This window comes from Mastigoproctus giganteus, chromosome 11, assembly GCF_048544385.1.
Source record: "Mastigoproctus giganteus isolate SK-2022 chromosome 11, ASM4854438v1, whole genome shotgun sequence".
Taxonomy (NCBI): Eukaryota; Metazoa; Arthropoda; class Arachnida; order Uropygi; family Thelyphonidae; genus Mastigoproctus; species Mastigoproctus giganteus.
Genome location: NC_143585.1, coordinates 47,552,606 through 47,572,572, shown reverse-complemented (window position 1 = coordinate 47,572,572; position 19,967 = coordinate 47,552,606). Strand labels below are relative to the sequence as shown.

General features: G+C 41.4%; 1 protein-coding gene across 1 annotated transcript in view; it reads right to left on the bottom strand.

Moving 5' to 3' along the window:
* LOC150077976 (uncharacterized) overlaps positions 1–19,967 on the bottom strand; it is a 45,572-nt gene that overhangs the window by 9,487 nt on the left and 16,118 nt on the right. The window contains exons 3-4 of the mRNA XM_090385098.1: positions 15,582–15,721; positions 15,390–15,470 (exon numbers count right to left, since the gene is read on the bottom strand). Of these exons, the coding sequence (XP_090241224.1) occupies positions 15,390–15,470; positions 15,582–15,721 (221 nt within the window). The remainder of the gene's footprint in view (positions 1–15,389; positions 15,471–15,581; positions 15,722–19,967) is intronic.

Genomic DNA, 19,967 nt, shown 5'->3' with positions numbered 1-19,967 from the left:
ACTTCACCCCTCATGTTCGTTCGAAATACCTGTCCAGCTGAGCCTTAAACTTATTTAGGCTATCAACGTCCACGACAAGGGATGGAAGTCTATTCCACCAACCAACCACATGATTGGGACACTACAACAAAAGGGTCCATCACAGAACGATTCCTTCCATCTATAAGTTCAACTCACCCAGAACCTCCACCCTGGTTTTCGCCTGGCCTCCATGTAACCTTTATCATCACCGGCCATTGATCCTTCCAACAAAAACTGACCGCCATGGGAATCGAGAATGATCTACGTTGCCACTGCGGCGAAGAGGAGTCCTGGGGGGCACCTCATGTATGAGTGCCCCAGCTACGACAACATTAGGCTTAAATTCCTCACCACAATACAGAGTAACCCTCGCAATCAAGAATTCACTCTGCTAGTCGAGGAAGATACCTATAAGGGATTAACCACCTACGCCCAGGAAACATTTGCACTTAGGCGAACTAAGATTGCAGAACTCAAAGCCCAAGAACTAAACCAGACCGGCGTGGGATGACTCTCCATCCCCCTCCAGACCAACACAGACATGACCATGCTAACCTGGGTTCGAATCCCGTCGATGACCCGAGGAACTTTAATGGGCTTTTTTCACTCCGTGGCTGAGTTAGTTGGTCTCAGGCGTAGATAGCAAGGTTTTTCTCCCCAGCAACTGGGGTTTTTTCGTCCAGCAAAACAGGCAAATCAACAATAGAACATACGCAATTTACAGACACAAATACGGGTTAATGTATTTAATTACGGGCAACCCTAAAATAATAATAATAATAATAATAATAATAATAATAATAATGACCATGATAACCCGAATAGGGTAGGATTTATTGCAGGCACCATCCAAGGTGCAGAATGCTGGCACTCCTCGGACTGCGGGATTTAAAGTCATTGCAAACCGGAAATGGGTAGGATATACTGCTGGCACCGATCTAGGTGCGGGATTGCTGGTACTGACCACAGTGCGGGATAATTATGTGGAAGCTACTAGCTGTTTACCAAGAAACCCTGCCTATGTACCAACAAATATGAGACCTAAGTGAAACTGACAAATATACTGAATGAAGATAGAGAACCAAAAACAAAGACATTCAACTTGGACGTGAAACTGTCCCACGAGTGACTCTACTACCGGAATTATGACTACACTACGAATGATGCAGCCTCACTGCCATGTAGCTAAATGGCGATCTCTACCAGCTCCCTTGCCTGGTACCTTTTTTCCTATCCCTGGCAGGGGGGGAGGAGATGGTCTTCTTGTTTCCTCCCTCCCCTACCACCCCATATATTTCGCCTGGTGAGGCATGGGCATGCCTTACTGACCATCTGGGGTTGCCTTCCCTATCGACCCCATACTTCTGTCTTTCCCCCCAGTCTTCAATCTCTTCCCCCTACTCTGACTAATACGCCAGCGTAAACCCCACATAACTAATCAAAATTAACGATTTCTAAACTGAAAACTGTACCATATTAACCTCTCCTGGCTTTTTTAAACTTAAGTGTCCCCGTTTTTTTTTTTTTTTTTTTTTTTTTTTTAATGTCCTTGCCTCCGCAATCTCAGGAAATTAGCTGGCAGGACCTGCCAGAGTGCATATAAGCTACTGGGTTCCTAGTCTGCCTCCACGGGGCGTAAGTGGGGCAACGTTGGGCCCCAATTGGGGTTTAGCGGCTAAACGACCAGAAGAACAACGGTACATGACACTAAACGATCCGAGACCCACACACTTTTAAATCTCTGGCATTTGCAGCGTACTGTAACACACCACAATGTAAACTATGCAGAGATGGGGGAAACCCCTGGTGCCACTTGACCCTAAACACACTTACACTTAGTGCGGGATATACAGTCACTAAGCCATTGGAAATTACACAGGGGACAGGCCTAAACTATGGTGGATTTATTCTCCCCTGTCAACCCACCCAAATTCATTCTCCCTCTAATCCTCTCTTCTTCTATGCCCCCCCCCCCCTCTCTCTCTCTCTCTCTTTTTTCATTTGGTCTCCGTCAGGAAGCTCAGGCAACACTGGCGGAGGCCAGCCAGAGTATAATGGGCAGCCTGGCTCACCTCCCAGTGGTGGTGGCGGGCAACGTGGGGTACCCTTAGGGGGCCTTGCGGCTAAGTAGCCAGAGACAGAACAACAGAACACAGCACTACTCTGTCACAAACCAGACACCACAATTTTTCTGGCTTTTACAGAGATTCTGTAATTCTTCACAAGGTACCATGGCGCAGATGTGGGAAACCACCGGTGGCACCTTCCACAAAACACTATGCCTCTACCCCAATGGAATAAAAGGCTATCCTCTATCCTGCAAGGTGGTCCAGGTGGAAGGAGAGATGCCATGGACAGCCATAGTCGTGCGAAACCGCAACCTCACGGTCTCAAAGATTTCCCATCTCTGCTCGGCCTGGGCCGTGTACGCCCACATAGTTACAACGCTAAGGGATTTCTACGCAGTTTCCCTATACTGTCGGCGAGGAGAGAATATCCTGCCAGCTTAAGAGTACCTTCAATACCTTCTCACTGAGCTAGAAGCATTTTTTTCCATTTATTTGTACACACAATTCTTTACATTTTATATACAAGAACTTACAGAGAAGATATATATACAATTTTATATACATTAGCATTATCATTATACCTATATATATACTATATTATATATGAACACGTGTGTGCGTGTGTGTGTAAGCTACTATCAATTCAAAGGACAATGCTTCTGGCACTAAACAATGCCCCTCGTACAGTATCAAACAATGCCCTCCAAATTCTTGGAGGAGAACTGCCTTTAGATTTGTTTATCTTATACCGTGGCATGATTTATAAACATAAGAAAGGACTGCAGGTATCCATTATGGGAATTACAACCGACCCAGTTAGTAACTTAAAGACAGAACGGAAAAGATTATGGAGTGAAATGATTAGTACTTGGCAAAGTAGATGGAATGCGTCTGTGCACGGCGAAGTCACAAAGAAGTATATTGAAAATGTTGAGTTTGCTTCTACTCAACCTTCTGTTTCGTGGTTTGCACCAAGCATGTTTACAACGTACTTATTAACAGGCCATGGATCTCTGCGGGCCAAACTTTTCGACAGAGGTTTGGAGCCGGATCCTTTTTGCACTTGTGTGAGCTAGAAGCAGCAAAAATTCTAATCTGTGCGGACATAAATTGTCGCTCTCCGCCATGGCGCAGCGAAACTTCGGAACGCAGGTGGGAAAGAAATGGCCAGCATCTAGAAGACTTCATAATAAACAGAAACTTGGTCGTTCATAATCGTCCTAATAATCTGCCAACCTTTTCTAGCACCCTCTGGGAAGCCACCGTAGATGTAACTTTATCAACCAGACCCTTTTCAGGCTACATCACCGATTGGACTGTGCGGGAGGAGTGGACCACTTCCGAACATCGTGTCATTACTTTCAACATGAACAGAACAATTACCCGTATCTTGGTCACAGGACAGAGACTCCAACGCTACGCTACAGACAAGGCAAATTGGAACCTATTTAAGGAGATGCTAACCCAAAAAGAGCAACATTTACTGGATAAGAACCCCCCAAGACCAAGACCCTGACTGGCACCAACGGGCAGTAACGGATGCAATCGTGAGTGCAGCTAATGAAGCCATCAGAAAAAGTAATCCCCTTCCAGAAGCTGTCCCCTCGTGGTCCAGAGAACTTCACACACTGAGGCAAGAGGTAAATCGGGAACGACGTTGCTTCCAGAGGGCAAGGAAGACCTGGCCACCTGCAGAAGTTGAATACCTGCGGAAACAATACCGTGAGACCAGGAATGATTACACAGCAATGATCAGTCAACACAAAAAGCAGTCTTGGAAGCACCTCTGAAAAATAGGAAACACTGACTCCTGGAGAGTTGTTTATAAAGTGACTACAAACCAGCTCCCCAGAGGTGAGGTAACACAGTCAATGAGAACCCCACAAGGTCTAATGATCACCATCTGGAGTGACTCAGTAACAACCTCAACACCTTATTCAAACAACTAGACGAACAAAATACTCCTGAATAAATAAACTGACCTCCATCTCAGAGTCAACAAGATAAGAAACAGAAAAACCCCCGGACTTGAACTGATAGAACCGGAAATCGCGAAAAACGTAGCAGAATACACCCCACACACCTCCTTCTATACCTCTATAACCACTGCCTATGATGGGTGTGGTTCCCATCAGACTGGCGGACGGCACTTATTCGCCTAATTCGGAAGAATCCTTCTAAAGCTCAAGAACTTCCTGACTCGTATAGGCCCATCGCCCTACTCTGCTGAGTAGGGTGTTTGAACATTTACTCCATCAAAAAATAGACAACCACTACAGTGCTGCACAGATGCCTGCTCCGAACCAAAATGGCTTCAAGCAAGGAAGATCAACTGTCGATGCATTGGAAAATCTCATGCAGCCAACAACTGTGACAAAAAATACCTCCTAGTTATCTCAGTCGACTTTGCTAGGGCGTTCGACAACCTTTGGTGGCCGAGCGTCCTCTGCCGACTGCGACAAGCGCAACTCCCTAACAAACCGAAGTGTATTAGTCCAGGCACCTTATTGCCAAGCGAAGAGGAAAACCTACCGAGGTTGTCACCAGGGCTCGGTTCTTTGCCCACTGCTCTGCTCTGCACCTTTGTCCTGGATGAGTTCCTGGGTATGGACCTTGGGTAGGTCTGCACTCAGGCATATGCAGTTGATCTCTCACTAATATTGGCTGCTGACTCAAGGGTTCAACTTGAAACCTATGCAAATCGCGCCCTCACCACTCTTAAGGACTAGGTACGATTCCACCACCTCACAATATCACCCACAAAATCTCAATCCACCTTACTAAAAGGCTCCCTAGCGCCAACAAGTCCACCATAGATCAAGATCCATGGCATTACAGTCACACTTGTCACTGAACAAAAGCACTTAAGAATAATAATAGATAAAAACCTATACTTCCTCCCACACCTGAACTATATACAACGAAAGATCAGGACGACAATGGCGGCCAGCATGACCTGCTGAGACTGGTGGTTGAAAGAACGCACGCCGGCTCTCTTTTATAAAGCCGTATTCATTCCCGCAATCACTTATGCCTCTGGGTCGTGGTTTCACAAGGCTTCCACCATAGTCAATAAGAGAAAATTGGAGTCCATTCACAGGCCAATTCTTCTTAACATGACCAGGGCGTGTAACACGGTTAGCACACACGCACTGCAGGTACTGGCAGGGGTGCTACCCCTCGACCTTGAGGTCACACGTGTTGGAATTCTCTACCAACTCAGTAGGAACAAACCCGCTACCTATATCGACCATATAATAGATCCACTAATCAACAGATCCAGCAAGAAAAGAAGACTTCTGACCTACCTACAGCAGGGAAAGGTGGACAACCTCCACCAAAGGAGAAATAACTCGAAAATTTATAACGGACATGGCGCCATCCGCAGCAAACTCGCCATGCTAGGCATCGAAAACAACCCCCTATGTGCATGTGGCTCCCAAGAAACCTGGGACCACTTGATGTTCGACTGCCATCTGTACGAAGATCTCCGAGCCCTTCTCATCACTCAGCTCCAGTACAATCCCAGGAACCAGAAACATTGCCTACTTGATGACGAAGAGAACTGCAAACCATTCACAAAGTTTGCTCAAGACTTGTTCACAAGGCGCAGAACCCTACCGCAACCAAGAAATTTGGCAACCACATAGCATGACCAGAACAACCTCATCACTACGAACCTGCAGTGAACCTCAGCCTGAGCAGCCCTGACTAGACACATTGTGAAAACCAAGACTTTGAATGAAGCTAAGCTGCCACCTTGCCAGTTGGCGATCTGGGTAGGGCACCTAGCCTCACCCACTTTCTTTCCCTATCCTGGTGGGGGAGGGGAGGGGACGATCTGTTGCCTCCTTCCTTCCCTGCCACCACCCACTTCCTCCTGGTGGGGCATGGGCAAGCCCCACTGGAAATCATTGGAGTCGTCTTTTCTTTCGTCTCCATACTTCTGACTTTTGCCCCCAGCCTTAAGTTTCTCTCCTCTACTCTGCCTGTACACTAGCGCACGTCCCACATGTCCAAATTTAAATTTGACAAAATTAAACCGCAATCACCAGGCTTTTCCAATTGAAGCGTTATCTCCCATTTTTTTTTTTTTTTTTTTTAGGCCTTAGCCACTGAAATCTCAGGAAATTAGATGGCAGGGCCTGCCAGAGTAAAAGAAATTACTTATGTACCTGGTCTGCCTCCACGGGGCTTAGTGTGGGCAACGTTGGGACCCACCAGGGTCCCAGCGGCTAAATGGCCAGAAGAACAACGGTACACGACACTACGCACCACAATATCTACACACTTTTAAATTTCTGGCCTTTACAGTGTACTGTGCCACACGACAATGTAAACTACGCGGAGATGGGGGAAATCTCTGGTGCCGTTAGACCTTAAACACCTTATACACTCCAACTGTTCACCTTTCATTAGATTTTATTCAATATGACATCTTCAAAAGAACTCCTACTTATAAGCTCAGTAGCGTTATTTCAATTCTTCGTGATTTTCTTTAAAATTATACATTTTTATATATATCGTTGTAACTGGTTTTATAGATCTTTTCATCACCTCACTTAATACACACTTGTATAGTCACTGCCTAAGAAGGCGATAATTACAAACATTTTTATGAAAACCGCAAGAGTCAGTAAGATGTTGTTTCGTAACATAAAAATGTACGGTTAATCAAACTGGTTTAATCCTTATTCCCGCTCAGAAGTTTTGTCATAAGTTTGTTATCTTTTTTCTCAATAAGTTTCTTGACGTGCTGAATACACTTTTCCTATCTGCTTGTGAATTCAAGTTTCGTGACGAATAGGTCATATACATTTTTTTTCTCTCCTGTCTTTCGTCGTAGAATTTTTACAAGTCTAATTTTAGAACTTTTAAAATTTTCCATAATAGGTAAACCAACCTCCCATGCCACGCCCTAATAGAAGAACTTGACCATTATCCTGAGAATACTGGCCTATCCGTAAATCCGACCAAGTCAGCACAAATGTCTTTCACCGACCAGAAGAAGAAGATGAACAATGATATCTACATCAATGGTATTATGGTCCAAAAGGTCTCTCATCACACTGATCTAGGACTCACCTGGGAGGGATGAAGGCCTGACCTTCCAAGACCACTTCGCCAACACTAAAGCAAAATCTCTGTCAGCAATGTGGGCAATAAGACAGGAACTTACTGGAGTAAACAGCCAAAAACTTACCACTCACACAGTGACAGTATACTGTTTCACGTAGAAAAAGATGGTAAGTTTGTATGACATTTATTTAAAAGAGGATGCATTCCCTGAATTTTTAAAGCAGGCATTGTTAAAAATGTTTCTAAGGATCTCGATAAATCTATTTATGATTTCTCTCTCTCTTGTAGGTCTCTTCGCACACCTTCATGTTTCCTGTCACAAGGAAGATATTTGAAAGATCAGTTTAAAAAAGGCTATAGTAATGAAGATGTACTTGTGAAGGTATTGAATGAAATAAGTAATTCTTGATTACAAAAGCGTTTTTCGCTTTGTTTTTTTTGCGATTTATTTTCAGGAAGCGTTTGGCATATGGTGGCGCAGTATTTTATTTCAAAACCTTTCTGAAAGCGTTTGTTAAGTTCCGTTTAATTATTTCTTCAAAAGCTCTACGATATTAAAGGTCACTTGCGAGGAAATTACTGAGGTTAACTATAATGGCCACAGGGATCGGCCGCTTGACTAATTGCATCCTAAACGACGTTCTTCTTCAACAAACAGATGATTTGATACAGGTGGTATATGCCTATGATTCGGCTGTTTTAGAATTAACTAGTTGGAGATAAAGCACTGAGATTGTTAGGTGTTTATCAAATTGGTGAAAACTACATAAACTGGAAATTTTCCCAGTCAGATATATTTTGATATTCATGAAAATAAATTTTAAGCTGTAATAGATATATTTAATTAAACTATATAAAGAAAGTGGTCATATTTCACGAAAAACATTATTTATCGTTCATTTAAATATTTAAATGACGAAGATAAATGAATATGCTTTAAAATAAGGTGTATTATTATAATTAACTGGCGATTAAGAGATTATGCATTAAATTTAATCAACAACTGTGTGTGTCTCTAATTAATGTGGCTTATGGTGCTCCAGCTATTGAGAAAACAGTGGAGGCAGTAATGATGGTCTGTTATTATTTTATCACTACTAAAACTTCAGTCTCCTCTGAAAACGACGAGCATGTAGTCTCCAAGAGATTTTATACAATAACCAAGGTTATTGCTCCAGTGAAAATCAGAAACTAGTTGCCATTATATGAATTTCTCTTTTGTATAAAATGGCAACATAAATTTGTGGGAAATCTAAACGTGCATGCTGTATATAAAAGAAAACTTGTTCAAAACATTATGATATGTTTGAGTTAAAATATTTAAGTAAATATAAGTAAGCTTCTGCTCCGAAAGCTACTTACTTTAGTCAATGTAAAATATAAATGTAGTACGTTGCTGTTTAGGTGCAACATCTATACGGACAAACCTGTCCGCAAGAACAATGTAATGCATTCTCCATATGAAGGAGTCCTCCGGAGACTTGCATGCCATACATGTAAACTGTCTATACACGACTACCAGATCGTTTGACATAACGAAAAAAAAGAAGCATTCTAGAAGAAAATCCGACCTTCCTGGTGGAAAAAAAAAATGCTACCCTCTACCCCTTCTGGTTAACTGGACGACATTATTAAACAAAAAAACCATTAAAGCTGTCTGAGCCATTGACAGCATTCAAACTTGGGCCTTTTCCATGATAGACGGTTGTAAACTTCTGATAGTACACGACAAAGACGGAAAGTTACTGAACAAAAAAAAAAAGGTAAAGATTCAAGGACAGAGACTTTTGAAACCCCAAATAAGCCTGAAGAAGTAATATTAGCAGCGGTTACTGTTAAACAAAGCACTATTGAATCATGGAAATGCCACAAAACACAGAAAAAATATATAAATTTAAAAACACAACAAGTAAATTCCTATTTGTATTTATTACTGATTTATATTTACTTTTATTAATGATTTTTGTTTATTTTGTATTTATAACCAACCAGCGATACCATAAATGAACATTCCTTGATCAAGTGGTATTTTCTTGCTAGCTTCTGGTGTACACTTCTACGAGTGTACTCAGTGTGATTGATCCTCTTGCATCCCGCTGGGTTCTATCATTTCTGAGGCCAGGTGGCATCGTCGACATGAGTCATTTAACACTCTGGGCTCCTTGGCAGTGTGTTTTCTATAGTTTCTGGTGTTGATTACCTTGTCTTGGATGGCAAGCATGAATCCTTCATTCTCTGGGAAGCATTTGTCTAGGATTTACTGTTATTTATTTATTATTATTTTTAATATCTTAGCACAGTTAAAATCACCAAACCCGCTACTGAATACTGGTGCATATGGTGTAGGGAGCTGAATAGCATTGGATGTACGGAAGAACAGCTGCACGCAAAGGAAATATCGTAGCACAGGATGCATAGTGCGATTTTCCTTGATTATAGTCTATTGTAATTGGATGCTACATGATTTTGCGATTTGATGACTATTTTGTGGTCTGTTGGAAGTAAGGAAAACGATATTTCGCAAAATGTCATTCCCGTTTTGAAGGTTGTTGAATTAACGATTCCTGGAACAATGAAAGTAATGCAGTATATTAATTACAGACAATTCCGCTCTTTGTCAGAAAATGCTTCAGAGTCTGCTGAAGACACATTGCGAAATTAACTTCAATGGTGAGTCCACGCTTCATTAAATATTGTATCAATAAATACCACTGGTTTACCTTCGAAATGTAGTTTAAATTTTGTTGGCAGAAAATAACCAATGTTTTAAAAAGGATTTATTTAGGTTCTCCCATAAAATGTAATTAATTTTTTGTAATCCTCCAATCCGACATGCTGGTGATTGCGACAGTTGGTGATTGATAGTTGCCGAAATATTTTCTATTCAATTGAACTCCGGTGATGCGCCAACCACACTAGACACAATTTCGTGATTTGTAAACCAATTTATAACGATGTTTTTTTTTTGTTTTTGAGGGTCTTCGGGTTAAACATACAATATGAACCTTTTTTTTTTTTGATTAAGGATGACAGGACGTTCTTCATGATATCAAATAACCAGTTGAATTATGGTAGTCTTTGTAGAATAGAACTGCACCTGGGCTAACCCGCGTAAAGCAACCCAACACATTCATTTAGCTTCAACTGACTTGGAGACGGTTTTTGGAACTGAATAAAGAATCTTCCTCACATTCAATTTGTTCATTGTAAAAAGGTTTCGCTTTATTTTTCTGTTAAAGCTAAAATACAACTTTCTTCAAATTACCTATGGCCTCAGTTCTGCGTTCCAATCTTGATTTTCTCCATGTAGAGGGGTCGTTTGAATTTCCCTGATTCCGAAACGGGTACTTGTCTACAAATTGAATTTCATGTGTGCTTTGATAAAAGGTGATCAGCTGTTGATAGTAAGCATATTCAAATTTTCTGCCAACATTCTTGAGCCAACGGAGGACAGTTTGTTGTGCTCAATATACAAGACGGCGATGGTCGTCGAGTTTTCTCAATGCCTGATTACCAAAAATTCACAGTCTTTGACTTTTTTTGGCGATATTTTGTATTGGAACCCTTTATTCAGTGCACAACCAACTATTACCTTGAACTTCAATTTTCCAAATTGTTAAGAAAGTAATGATTTCGACATGAATTTCATAACAAACTGTTTTCTCACCAAAGACACTATTTTTGAATAAAGGAGAACTGGTTATAGGAGAGATGTCTAGAGTTAATGTGATCACAGCCACCCGCAAGTTGACAAAATTTCTAGAGATTTTTCTAAGAATTCTACGGGGGTTATGAGCGTTTCCTCTTCTCTCAACGAACTGCTATGTCAAGAAGTTATTGCTTTTTTTTCGTAACTGCATACGTGAGAACATTGATATTATACATAATTAAGTAAAAATAAACTAACTGATGTAGACAATCTCACCATACTTCCAACGTTATCATCCTTCGTGGTTGGACAATTGGTACAATCACCGTCCTCCCCACACCAGGCGGTAAAGACCTAAGTTCGAGTCCCTTCAATGGTGCAAAGAACTTTTATGGGGCTTTTCACAACGTGGCTGAGTGAGTCGGTCTTAGGAGTGGGTAGAATGACTTTTCCTCCTTAAACTCGGGTTTTTCGTCTAGAAACCCAGAAAAACGATACCCAATTTGCAAACATAATATATATGGCCCACTATGGCCTAGGTTGCTGATCCGCCTTAAATCCAAAAACAACAATCCAACATTATTAAAAATTGTCTTTTAATTTTCTTCCTTTAACTTAGTACTTAAGTATAGAACAATGATTCGATAAATTCGTTTCTTAATACGCACTATCTTACCAAAAGTCATGGCATTTTAATTTACGAGCAAAACGCAAATTATTCAAAGAAATGAATAAGCTGTTGGCCCATCTTTAGTTTAATTAAGCTTCATCGAAAACCTTCCACTAATTTTTGAAGGAAGTTGTGGACATGCGAATATGTAAAGGGCGGCTCCTAGAACGTTAGTTCAACTTCGCCTCGTATTTCTGTAAACAGTACCACTTGAGAAGGGCCAGATGTGGGAATGTACGTTTGTGCGTATTTTGTGTGTTCTGTTCTGTTCTGGCCTTTTGGCTACCCAGAAGCATCAATCACCTGGAGAAATCATTCTGGTACTCGTCCACACCACGGTGGACCAGTTCCAGTAGTGCTCGTACTGTCCCAATTCGAGACACTGACCCACCGGATGTAGTAGTAGTAGTAGTAGTAGTAGTAGTGGCACATGATGCAAGAAAGCAAGTGTAGGAGCTTATGCAGCATCAGCCAAAAAAAAAAAAAAAAAAAATCACACCATTCCCTCCAAATGTAGCCAAAAGGTGGGACAGATCCCTCTGGAGGCCCACTCCAGAGGGGGAGAAAAACTTTTTTTTTTTTTTGTTCAGTTATACATTACACAGGGTGTCTCAAAAATACACGGCATAACTTCAGGAATGAGTTCCTCATATGTAGACAATAAAAATATTTTATATCAACATAGTTTCGGAAATGCTTGGTTCCCGACTTATTAACTGGAATGTCTTATCTCCCGCAGATGATTTCCTTCATCACAAGGTACTGACAGAATCTGGTGGTTTTCCATTCCGACCATGTGCTCAAATCAGGAGCAAGTGGATATACACTTTATGTACAGTTTGGCTGACGGAAATGCTCTCGAGGCTCGTCGTTTGTACCACGAAAGGTTCCCAGAACGAAGATGTCCAGACAGGAAAACATTTGAAGGTATCCATCGCCGCCTTTGTGAACATGGGATTTGGTGATAAGTTAATTGGGCCCCATGTTCTTCCAAACAAACTCACAGGGTAGGCGTACAGAAACTTTCGGGAAAATAACATGCCTGATTTCTTGGACAACATGCCACTGATCGAGCATCGAGTATTACGAGTATCAGAGAAGATCTCTCAAAAAATATTGTGTTCTACAGCCTGGTCAGAAATTTTTGCTTATCCAGAATGCTGAGGATTTTCTGGCATTTCGAACTTTTGCCAGAGAAGTTTTTGAGAAAAGACGGCAGCTGTTATCTACAGTTTCATCTTCAGCAGGAGATCACTACCTCATAATTGTTCTCACGGTTTTGAAATGGGACCTCAATTAAGACTTAATTTTATACTGATTTATACCGTCAGCAAGCAGCCTTCATGCACGATGGCGCTCCCGCACATTTCAGCCACCTAGCCCGCAATTACCTGAATCGAAGGTTTCCTGGTCAGTGGACAGGTAGAGATGGGCCAACTGCCTGGTCTTCTGGCTCACTGATTTAAACCCATTAGATTTCTTCTTGTGGGGCTATTTAAAGTCATTGGTGTATTCGACTCCGGTAGCTGATGTAGAAACTCTCCGCAATCGAATTGTGGCAGGTTGTGAGACAACATGCCAGGGATTTGGCATCGTCTTCGCGAGTCCATAAGACGTCGATGTGAGGCCAGTATTCAGGAAGAAGATGGATATTTTTAACAATTACTATAAGGTGATGTGAACAGTTAAGTGTCATAGACAGACCGTTAAAACTCGGAAACCAAGCATTTCCGGAACTATGTTGATATAAAATATTTTTATTGTCAACATATGAGGAACTCATTCCTGAAGTAATGCCGTGTATTTTTGAGACACCTTGTATACAAAATTAAGTAAAATGAGGTTAAAATCAGTATAAAATTAAATCTTAATTGAGGTCTCATTTCCAAACCATGAGAACAATTATGAGGCAGTGATCCCGATCCCTGCTGAAGATGAAACTGGAGATAACAGCTGCCGTCTTTTCTCAAAAACTACTCTGACAAAAGTTTGAAATGCCCGAAAATTCTCAGCATTCTGGATAAGCAAAGATTCTTGGCCACGCTATAGAACACAATATTTTTTTGAGAGATCTTCTCTGATAATCGTACTACATGAATATAATACGTGATCCCAACTCTGTCTCACTGCAAAGACAAATTTGTAGTAGCCAACTTGAACCTAAGGAGTCGCTGATTTAATGATCCGTGTCCTGTGGTCAAGTAAGACAAGCCACGACTGTAATTTTTTTTTTTTTTTTTTTTATCGTGAAGAAAAGTCACTTCCTGGAAGAAGCATCATGTCACCAATCCCAAACAGGTTGTGTCCCAGCGGATCTACCACTCATTCAACAATTCAAAATTCCAGCTAAGACTTGTAAGGCAGGGGTTGACACTGTACGACATGCTCTAACTATGGATAATAAAATTGTTCTCTGCAAAGAATATAACTTGTTTCTAATTTTAACAATTAACGCTCTGTGAAACCAGGCGCTGGCGCCGTAGGTGGCCATTGGGATAAATACTGCATTATAATACATTTTTAAAGCCCTTCTGGAGAGCCCCCACTTAGCTCTTGAAATTCTTGTAATTCTTGTTCTTGATTTTAACTGTCAAGTTATTAACATGTGTCATAAAATTTAGCTTTCGGTCTATTATTATTCCAAGGATTTTAGTTTCTGTGACAAAAGGAAGACGAACATTGAATTTGATTGAGGAGGACGAGGTAGCATTGTGTTTCTTTTCTGTTTTAAATATTGACACCGTTAAAGTATTCAATATTCGTGAACTCCATAAACAATGAGGACTAGCCATAATTCTGCATTCTTGGACTACCCATAATTCTGCATTCAGGTTTATTCGAAACATGTTCATTTGTGTCGAGGACTGTGGTCGGTGATGGTCGCTGCAATTATCCGATGCTACTGTTTTCAAACAGTAAACATGTTCCTGTTTTACTGTTTGTACGGTTTCCTTTCTAGAAACCGTACAACACTCTCCTGAGACTCCACCAAGTTGTGAAAAAAACCTGTAAAAATCAGGGCATCATTGATGGGATTTGAACTTAGGCGTTTCCCACCAAATGTGGGAGGGCGGTGAATCTGAGGTCTCATTATGTGAACATATTTCAAGCGAAATATAGATTAAGGTTAACCTCTAATCGCCTCTCAAAGGACCATGCCCAAATGACAAACTTTGAACATTTCGTAGTACATACAATCCTACAATCCTGAGAGTAGACTGTCATATGAAGGCCGCGTGAGAACCAATTCATTTGTCCGTGTGTAACACGTTCATAAACAGCCTGCATTTCTAGTCTGTCTGCCTATTTTTCTGGATGAAAAACTCACGTTTCCGGGGAGAAAACGCTTGTTATCCACTCATGCGGCTGACTAACTTAGGAACAGAGATGAAAAAAGATCTGATAAACGTTGCTCGCCTGATTGACGGGATTCGAACTCGACTTTTTCCACCCGGTGAGAAGAAGACGGTGATTAGTATCACTGTGCTTCGTGCACGGACTTCCAGCATTCATGTGGGGTCCGAGACTTTGATAAGATAGCGCAGTTTTGTAAACTATAAAGTGTTGTTTATTTTAAGTTCAATACTGAGACAACATGCTGTTTTTTTATTATTTTTTTTTTTTCACTTAAATTTTCAAGTTTAAAAACCAGTATTTATATTGGTGTTGCGAACCTCTTAATTGTATATCTGCTACCCTCGATTGAATAGTGAAAATAGATTTGCTGACCCTATTTCCAGTAAGTCAGAGGAGAAATTGCTTAAGTAGTAATGAAATGTGTAACAATAGAATCTTCCTACGAACAAATTATACTAATTTATAATTAAGGGTGAAAAAATCGTAATGGGTTTTTTTATTGACTAGCGGAGATCAACTCATGTTTTAAAAAGATTCTACTTACTGTTGGACAAGTCACATAATACTCTCTCCTGTTTACTGGTAGTATGAAGAAGTTTATTGTTATTGTTACTCGATGCCGTCCCTGCAAAACAACAAAATATTAGTGTACACTTTCACAAAAATTCAGGGATATATCAATCATGAATGTAAATTTTTTTTTTTATACAATACGTTGGGGAAAAAATTTGCTTACAGAACAAGTGGATGGTATTTCACGCGTGAGTGTAAGACTGCAATCACACCTCTGCAGTAGAGGGCACCTCGTCAGGTCTGAATTGAACAATCCTTCCACATTTATTCTTGTGGATGTTATTGAACTAAAGATCTCTGGATCTAATATATATAAAAAGGAAATCAATTTAGTGTTTTCGGTATGCGATCGGTATAAAAAAATGTAAATTTCAAAGACCATTATATAAATAAATAAATAAATAAATCTTTATTTGTCCTACCAAATATATATATTTTACACATTTAAGAGTTTTATATTGAAAACATTGAATGTACCAATTTGAATATTCTTAGAAATTGAAAAACACCTATCGTAACTCAACAGATCATTTCTTAATTTATCCCAGCGATCACTTCATTAATACCAATTTTAAATTCTGAAATAATTGTAGTTTAGTCGCGTTCAGAAGATTCTCTTGAGTTATCCTTATAGGAAGAGGTCAGGTGTTATCAGATAAGGGAAGGTTCGCGATCATAGCACATCCCCACAAGAAGAACTTAGCCTGAATGCAATTTTCTCTTAAAAAATGCTCGCTCTTACTATATGAGATGTTGCTCCATCATGTCGGTTGTCACTGAATTATTCACATGAGACGTTCATTCATTCATTTACACACACAATTTTATGTACGTTTTCAAGATTTATACATTATTTATAAACAAGATTTATACACAATTTAAAATATACAGTCTCATAGGGGAACATCTGTATGTGTGTGTGTATTTTCGTTTCCGAGTGGCTCCTAGACTAAAAGCCAATCTCTACCTTGTCTTCTGTTTTGGTAAAGGAACCCTGTATAGCGGGCCGGGAAAAGTGTAAATGTTTGGGTGTGAGATGTTAGTGTGTGTTCTGGTTTGAGTCAGGACACTTTTCCACCAGGGAGCAGCCAATAGCCGGGCAGCTGCTGCCTGGTGTCCAACTCTGGCACTGGAATCCAGGCCAGGGTCTATTATTACCTGTGATGTGCGAAAAGCACTAAATCCCGCACCCATTGGAGACAGGAGCGGATTAAGGTCGGTTGAGGCCCCGGGCGCAGAAGAAAATATTGGGCCCCTTAAAAAAAAGAGAGAGACAGGAAAAATAAAAATACATGTTAACCATTTTTTTTAAATTAGTAAAAAATATTATGTACTATTAATGTTTTATTTCCAATAAAATTTGAATATAATATATGTATAATATAATCAATAATAGCATAATAATAATCACAAAGTTTTGAACTAATAGTTGAACATATTAGTTTAACTATTAGTTGAACTAATATGTTCAACTAATTTGTTGGGGTTTTGCGTGGGCCCTTCAGAAGTCGGGGCCCAGGGCGCGCGCCTGGTGCGCCCGCCGTTAAATCCGCCTCTGACTGGAGGGGATCGCCAACATGGCCGTCTTACCGTGCGGACGTGTTTTAGTCAACTCCGTAATTTTTGATTTTAAATGTGTTTTAAGCGTTATTTAACCCAAGAAAAGTGTGTAAACAAGATTAAAAAGAACAGAGGATCACGCTGGTGAGAAAGTTTTGTCATTTACTTGGGAACAACGTCTGATTATTTATTTGTATCCTTTGTTGCCAGACCGCATGGTCACCATGTGGCTGGGGGCAGGGCTATAGAGAGGCTGCCGATATAATGCGGCGACCACGTCTCAACCTGACACCTTGATTAGGGAGGTGCTATAGCGATTGTAACTTTGGACAGTGACTGGATCCCAACTTTTCAACAAACTGAGTGATTTTATAAAGAAAACTATGGGATATCGTGTATCCATCCCCTGCCATAAACTTTCCATGGTAAGGCGCGAACTATCTTCTCGACCACTCTACTATATTTTGAATGCCACCACTGTGCTCGCCGCCCCTTAGAAATCCCCTAGAGAAGTAGTTCCACTCTTCTAGGGGGTATTTTTGCATTCGGCTGTTGTCTCCCCCTCCAAAGTGAAATGGGGGAGAGACCATATCTTTGAAAACTGTTTGTGCAGCAACAGATAAACCTACGAACTTGTGCTGGGTAACAACTAACATCTTTTTAAAAGAGCTACCAGAATATACTGAAGCATTCCCGATTATCAGAACTCTCCCGATTATTCGGAATACGTAAAAATGGAAGGGAGACACGAAAAAATTAAGGATTCCCGGATGCAGAAACAAAGCGACGAACTGACCATAATAGATCAACCAGACGAGATGGAGGAGGCCCGTTCCGGGGCCACCTTAAGAAAGAGGAAAAACCTAAAGGAAGTAGACCCTAAATTCGAAAGGGAGACCCGCTCGCAGGCCGAAACAAGAGAACAACCTGAACCAACAATGAAAGACAGCAGGAGCCACACATGCACCATACACTGCTGGAGCGCAGTGCAGTACCAGAAACTTACGAGAGAGGTGCACAGAGGATGCATGCAGGGGTCGGTTCTGGGGCCACTCCTGTGGAACATGGTCCTCGATGAGTTCTTGGAAATGGACCTGAGACCCGTGAGAGCGCATGCGTTTGCAGATGACCTTACCTTGACAGTGCAGGCGGACTCCTGGGCTCAACTGGAGGCGTTGGCAAACCGGGCACTACAGCGGCTACAACAATGGGCTTCCAAACACCAATTAAAAATTTCACCAGACAAGACCTCATCAATCCTCCTCAAAGGGAAACTACAATTGCGGGGCCCTCCCACAAATAAAAATTGAAAATGTCACCATAAAATTCGCAAGCGAGCTAAAGTACTTAGGCGTAATCCTGGATAATAACTTGTCTTTCCAGCAGCACCTGAAATACATCCGGAGAAAAATCAGGGGCTACTCTGGGATGGTAGCCTGGATCACAAAGGACTGGGGTCTCAAAAATAGAACCCTGTCAATATACTACAAAACCACTTTCCTACCAGCAATCACCTATGCAGCAGCGGTGTGGTTTCCCAAAGCGGCACTGGTTGTGAACAGAACACTTGAAACGATCCAAAGGACCATATTACTCACAACAACGCGAGCTTGCATCACAGTAACCACCCCAGCACGCACTGCAGGTGCTTGCTGGAGTGCTCTCCATGGATCTGGAGGTTATCCAGGCAGGGTTGCTGTTCCTGCTATCCAGAGGAGTAGCTATCACCCACCAGGTCTACACAACTGATCCGGTGAACAGCCTAAAGAATGAAAAAGTCAAATTACAGACCCACCTCCTAAACCATTGGCAGAGAAGGTGGACTGAGACTACTAAGGGAGAAGTGGTAAAAAACTTCCTACAGGACATCCGCAAGATATATCCAAAACAATTGGTGTGGTACTTCCCAGGGTACTATATGACAACGCTGTTAACAGGACATGGCCCCTACAATGAAAGGTTTTTCGAGCTGGGACTCACCAACGATCCCAGCTGTACATGCGGGAAGAGCGAAAGTTGGAGCCACATAGCTTATGAATGTCCACAATATGAGAACCTCAGAGGGATTCTCATAACAAGAATCAGATACCTTCTGAAGCGATTGGAGTGCCACTTCCTGGACTCAGAGGAAGAATACAGGGCGCTCTCCCTCTTTGCGCAGGATCTATTCGCCAGGAGGAAAATGCTAATTGCAATCTACAGCAATCAGCACAGAGACTGACAAGAAACGCTACCAGATGAAACAGAAAATCGAAATTCGTGGGACACCAGACTCGACCAAATGGAACTCTGACAACTGGAAGAGACGTTAGGAGGGGGATTACTCCATGAGTAACATTGAAAACAGAGAAGAGATAAAAAGCAGCATAACTGCCAACAGACTGACGGCGACCTGAAGAGGGCATCCTAGCCCCTTCACCTTTTATTCCCACATTCTTGGGGAGGGGGAGGAGACGACCTTCGTTCCTTCCCCTCCTCGGCACCCTACACTTCTACTCTGGTGGGGCATGGGCATTCCTCACTGAAAACTGGGGCTCACTATCCCATTGGTCCTATATTTCTGTCTCTCACCCCCAAGTCTTCTGTCTCCCCCACCTCTATCTTTACGCTAACGAAAACCCCGTACAACAAAAATTAACGTGCCAAAAATCCTTTCGGCCCATAATTCGGCATAACAACCTTAGCGATCATACCCCCACGCCAACGCATATATGTATGTAATTGTTCATGTGTATGTATATACTGGAAAAAAAAAATGAGAGAAAGAAGTTGAGGAGATCACTTAATTACATCTTCTGAGAGCCAGGGATTTTAGTTGAAGACACTTCTTGAAAACATTTGTAGCAAAATAATGAAGGCTTTAAAGTTACTGGTACACTCAACAAGAATACTGACGTTTTCTTCTGATAACTCTGGAACAAGACCAACTAAAGTCTGTCTAAATTGTTCATATTCCGGGAAAAATATGAGAACATGTATCCAAGTTTCG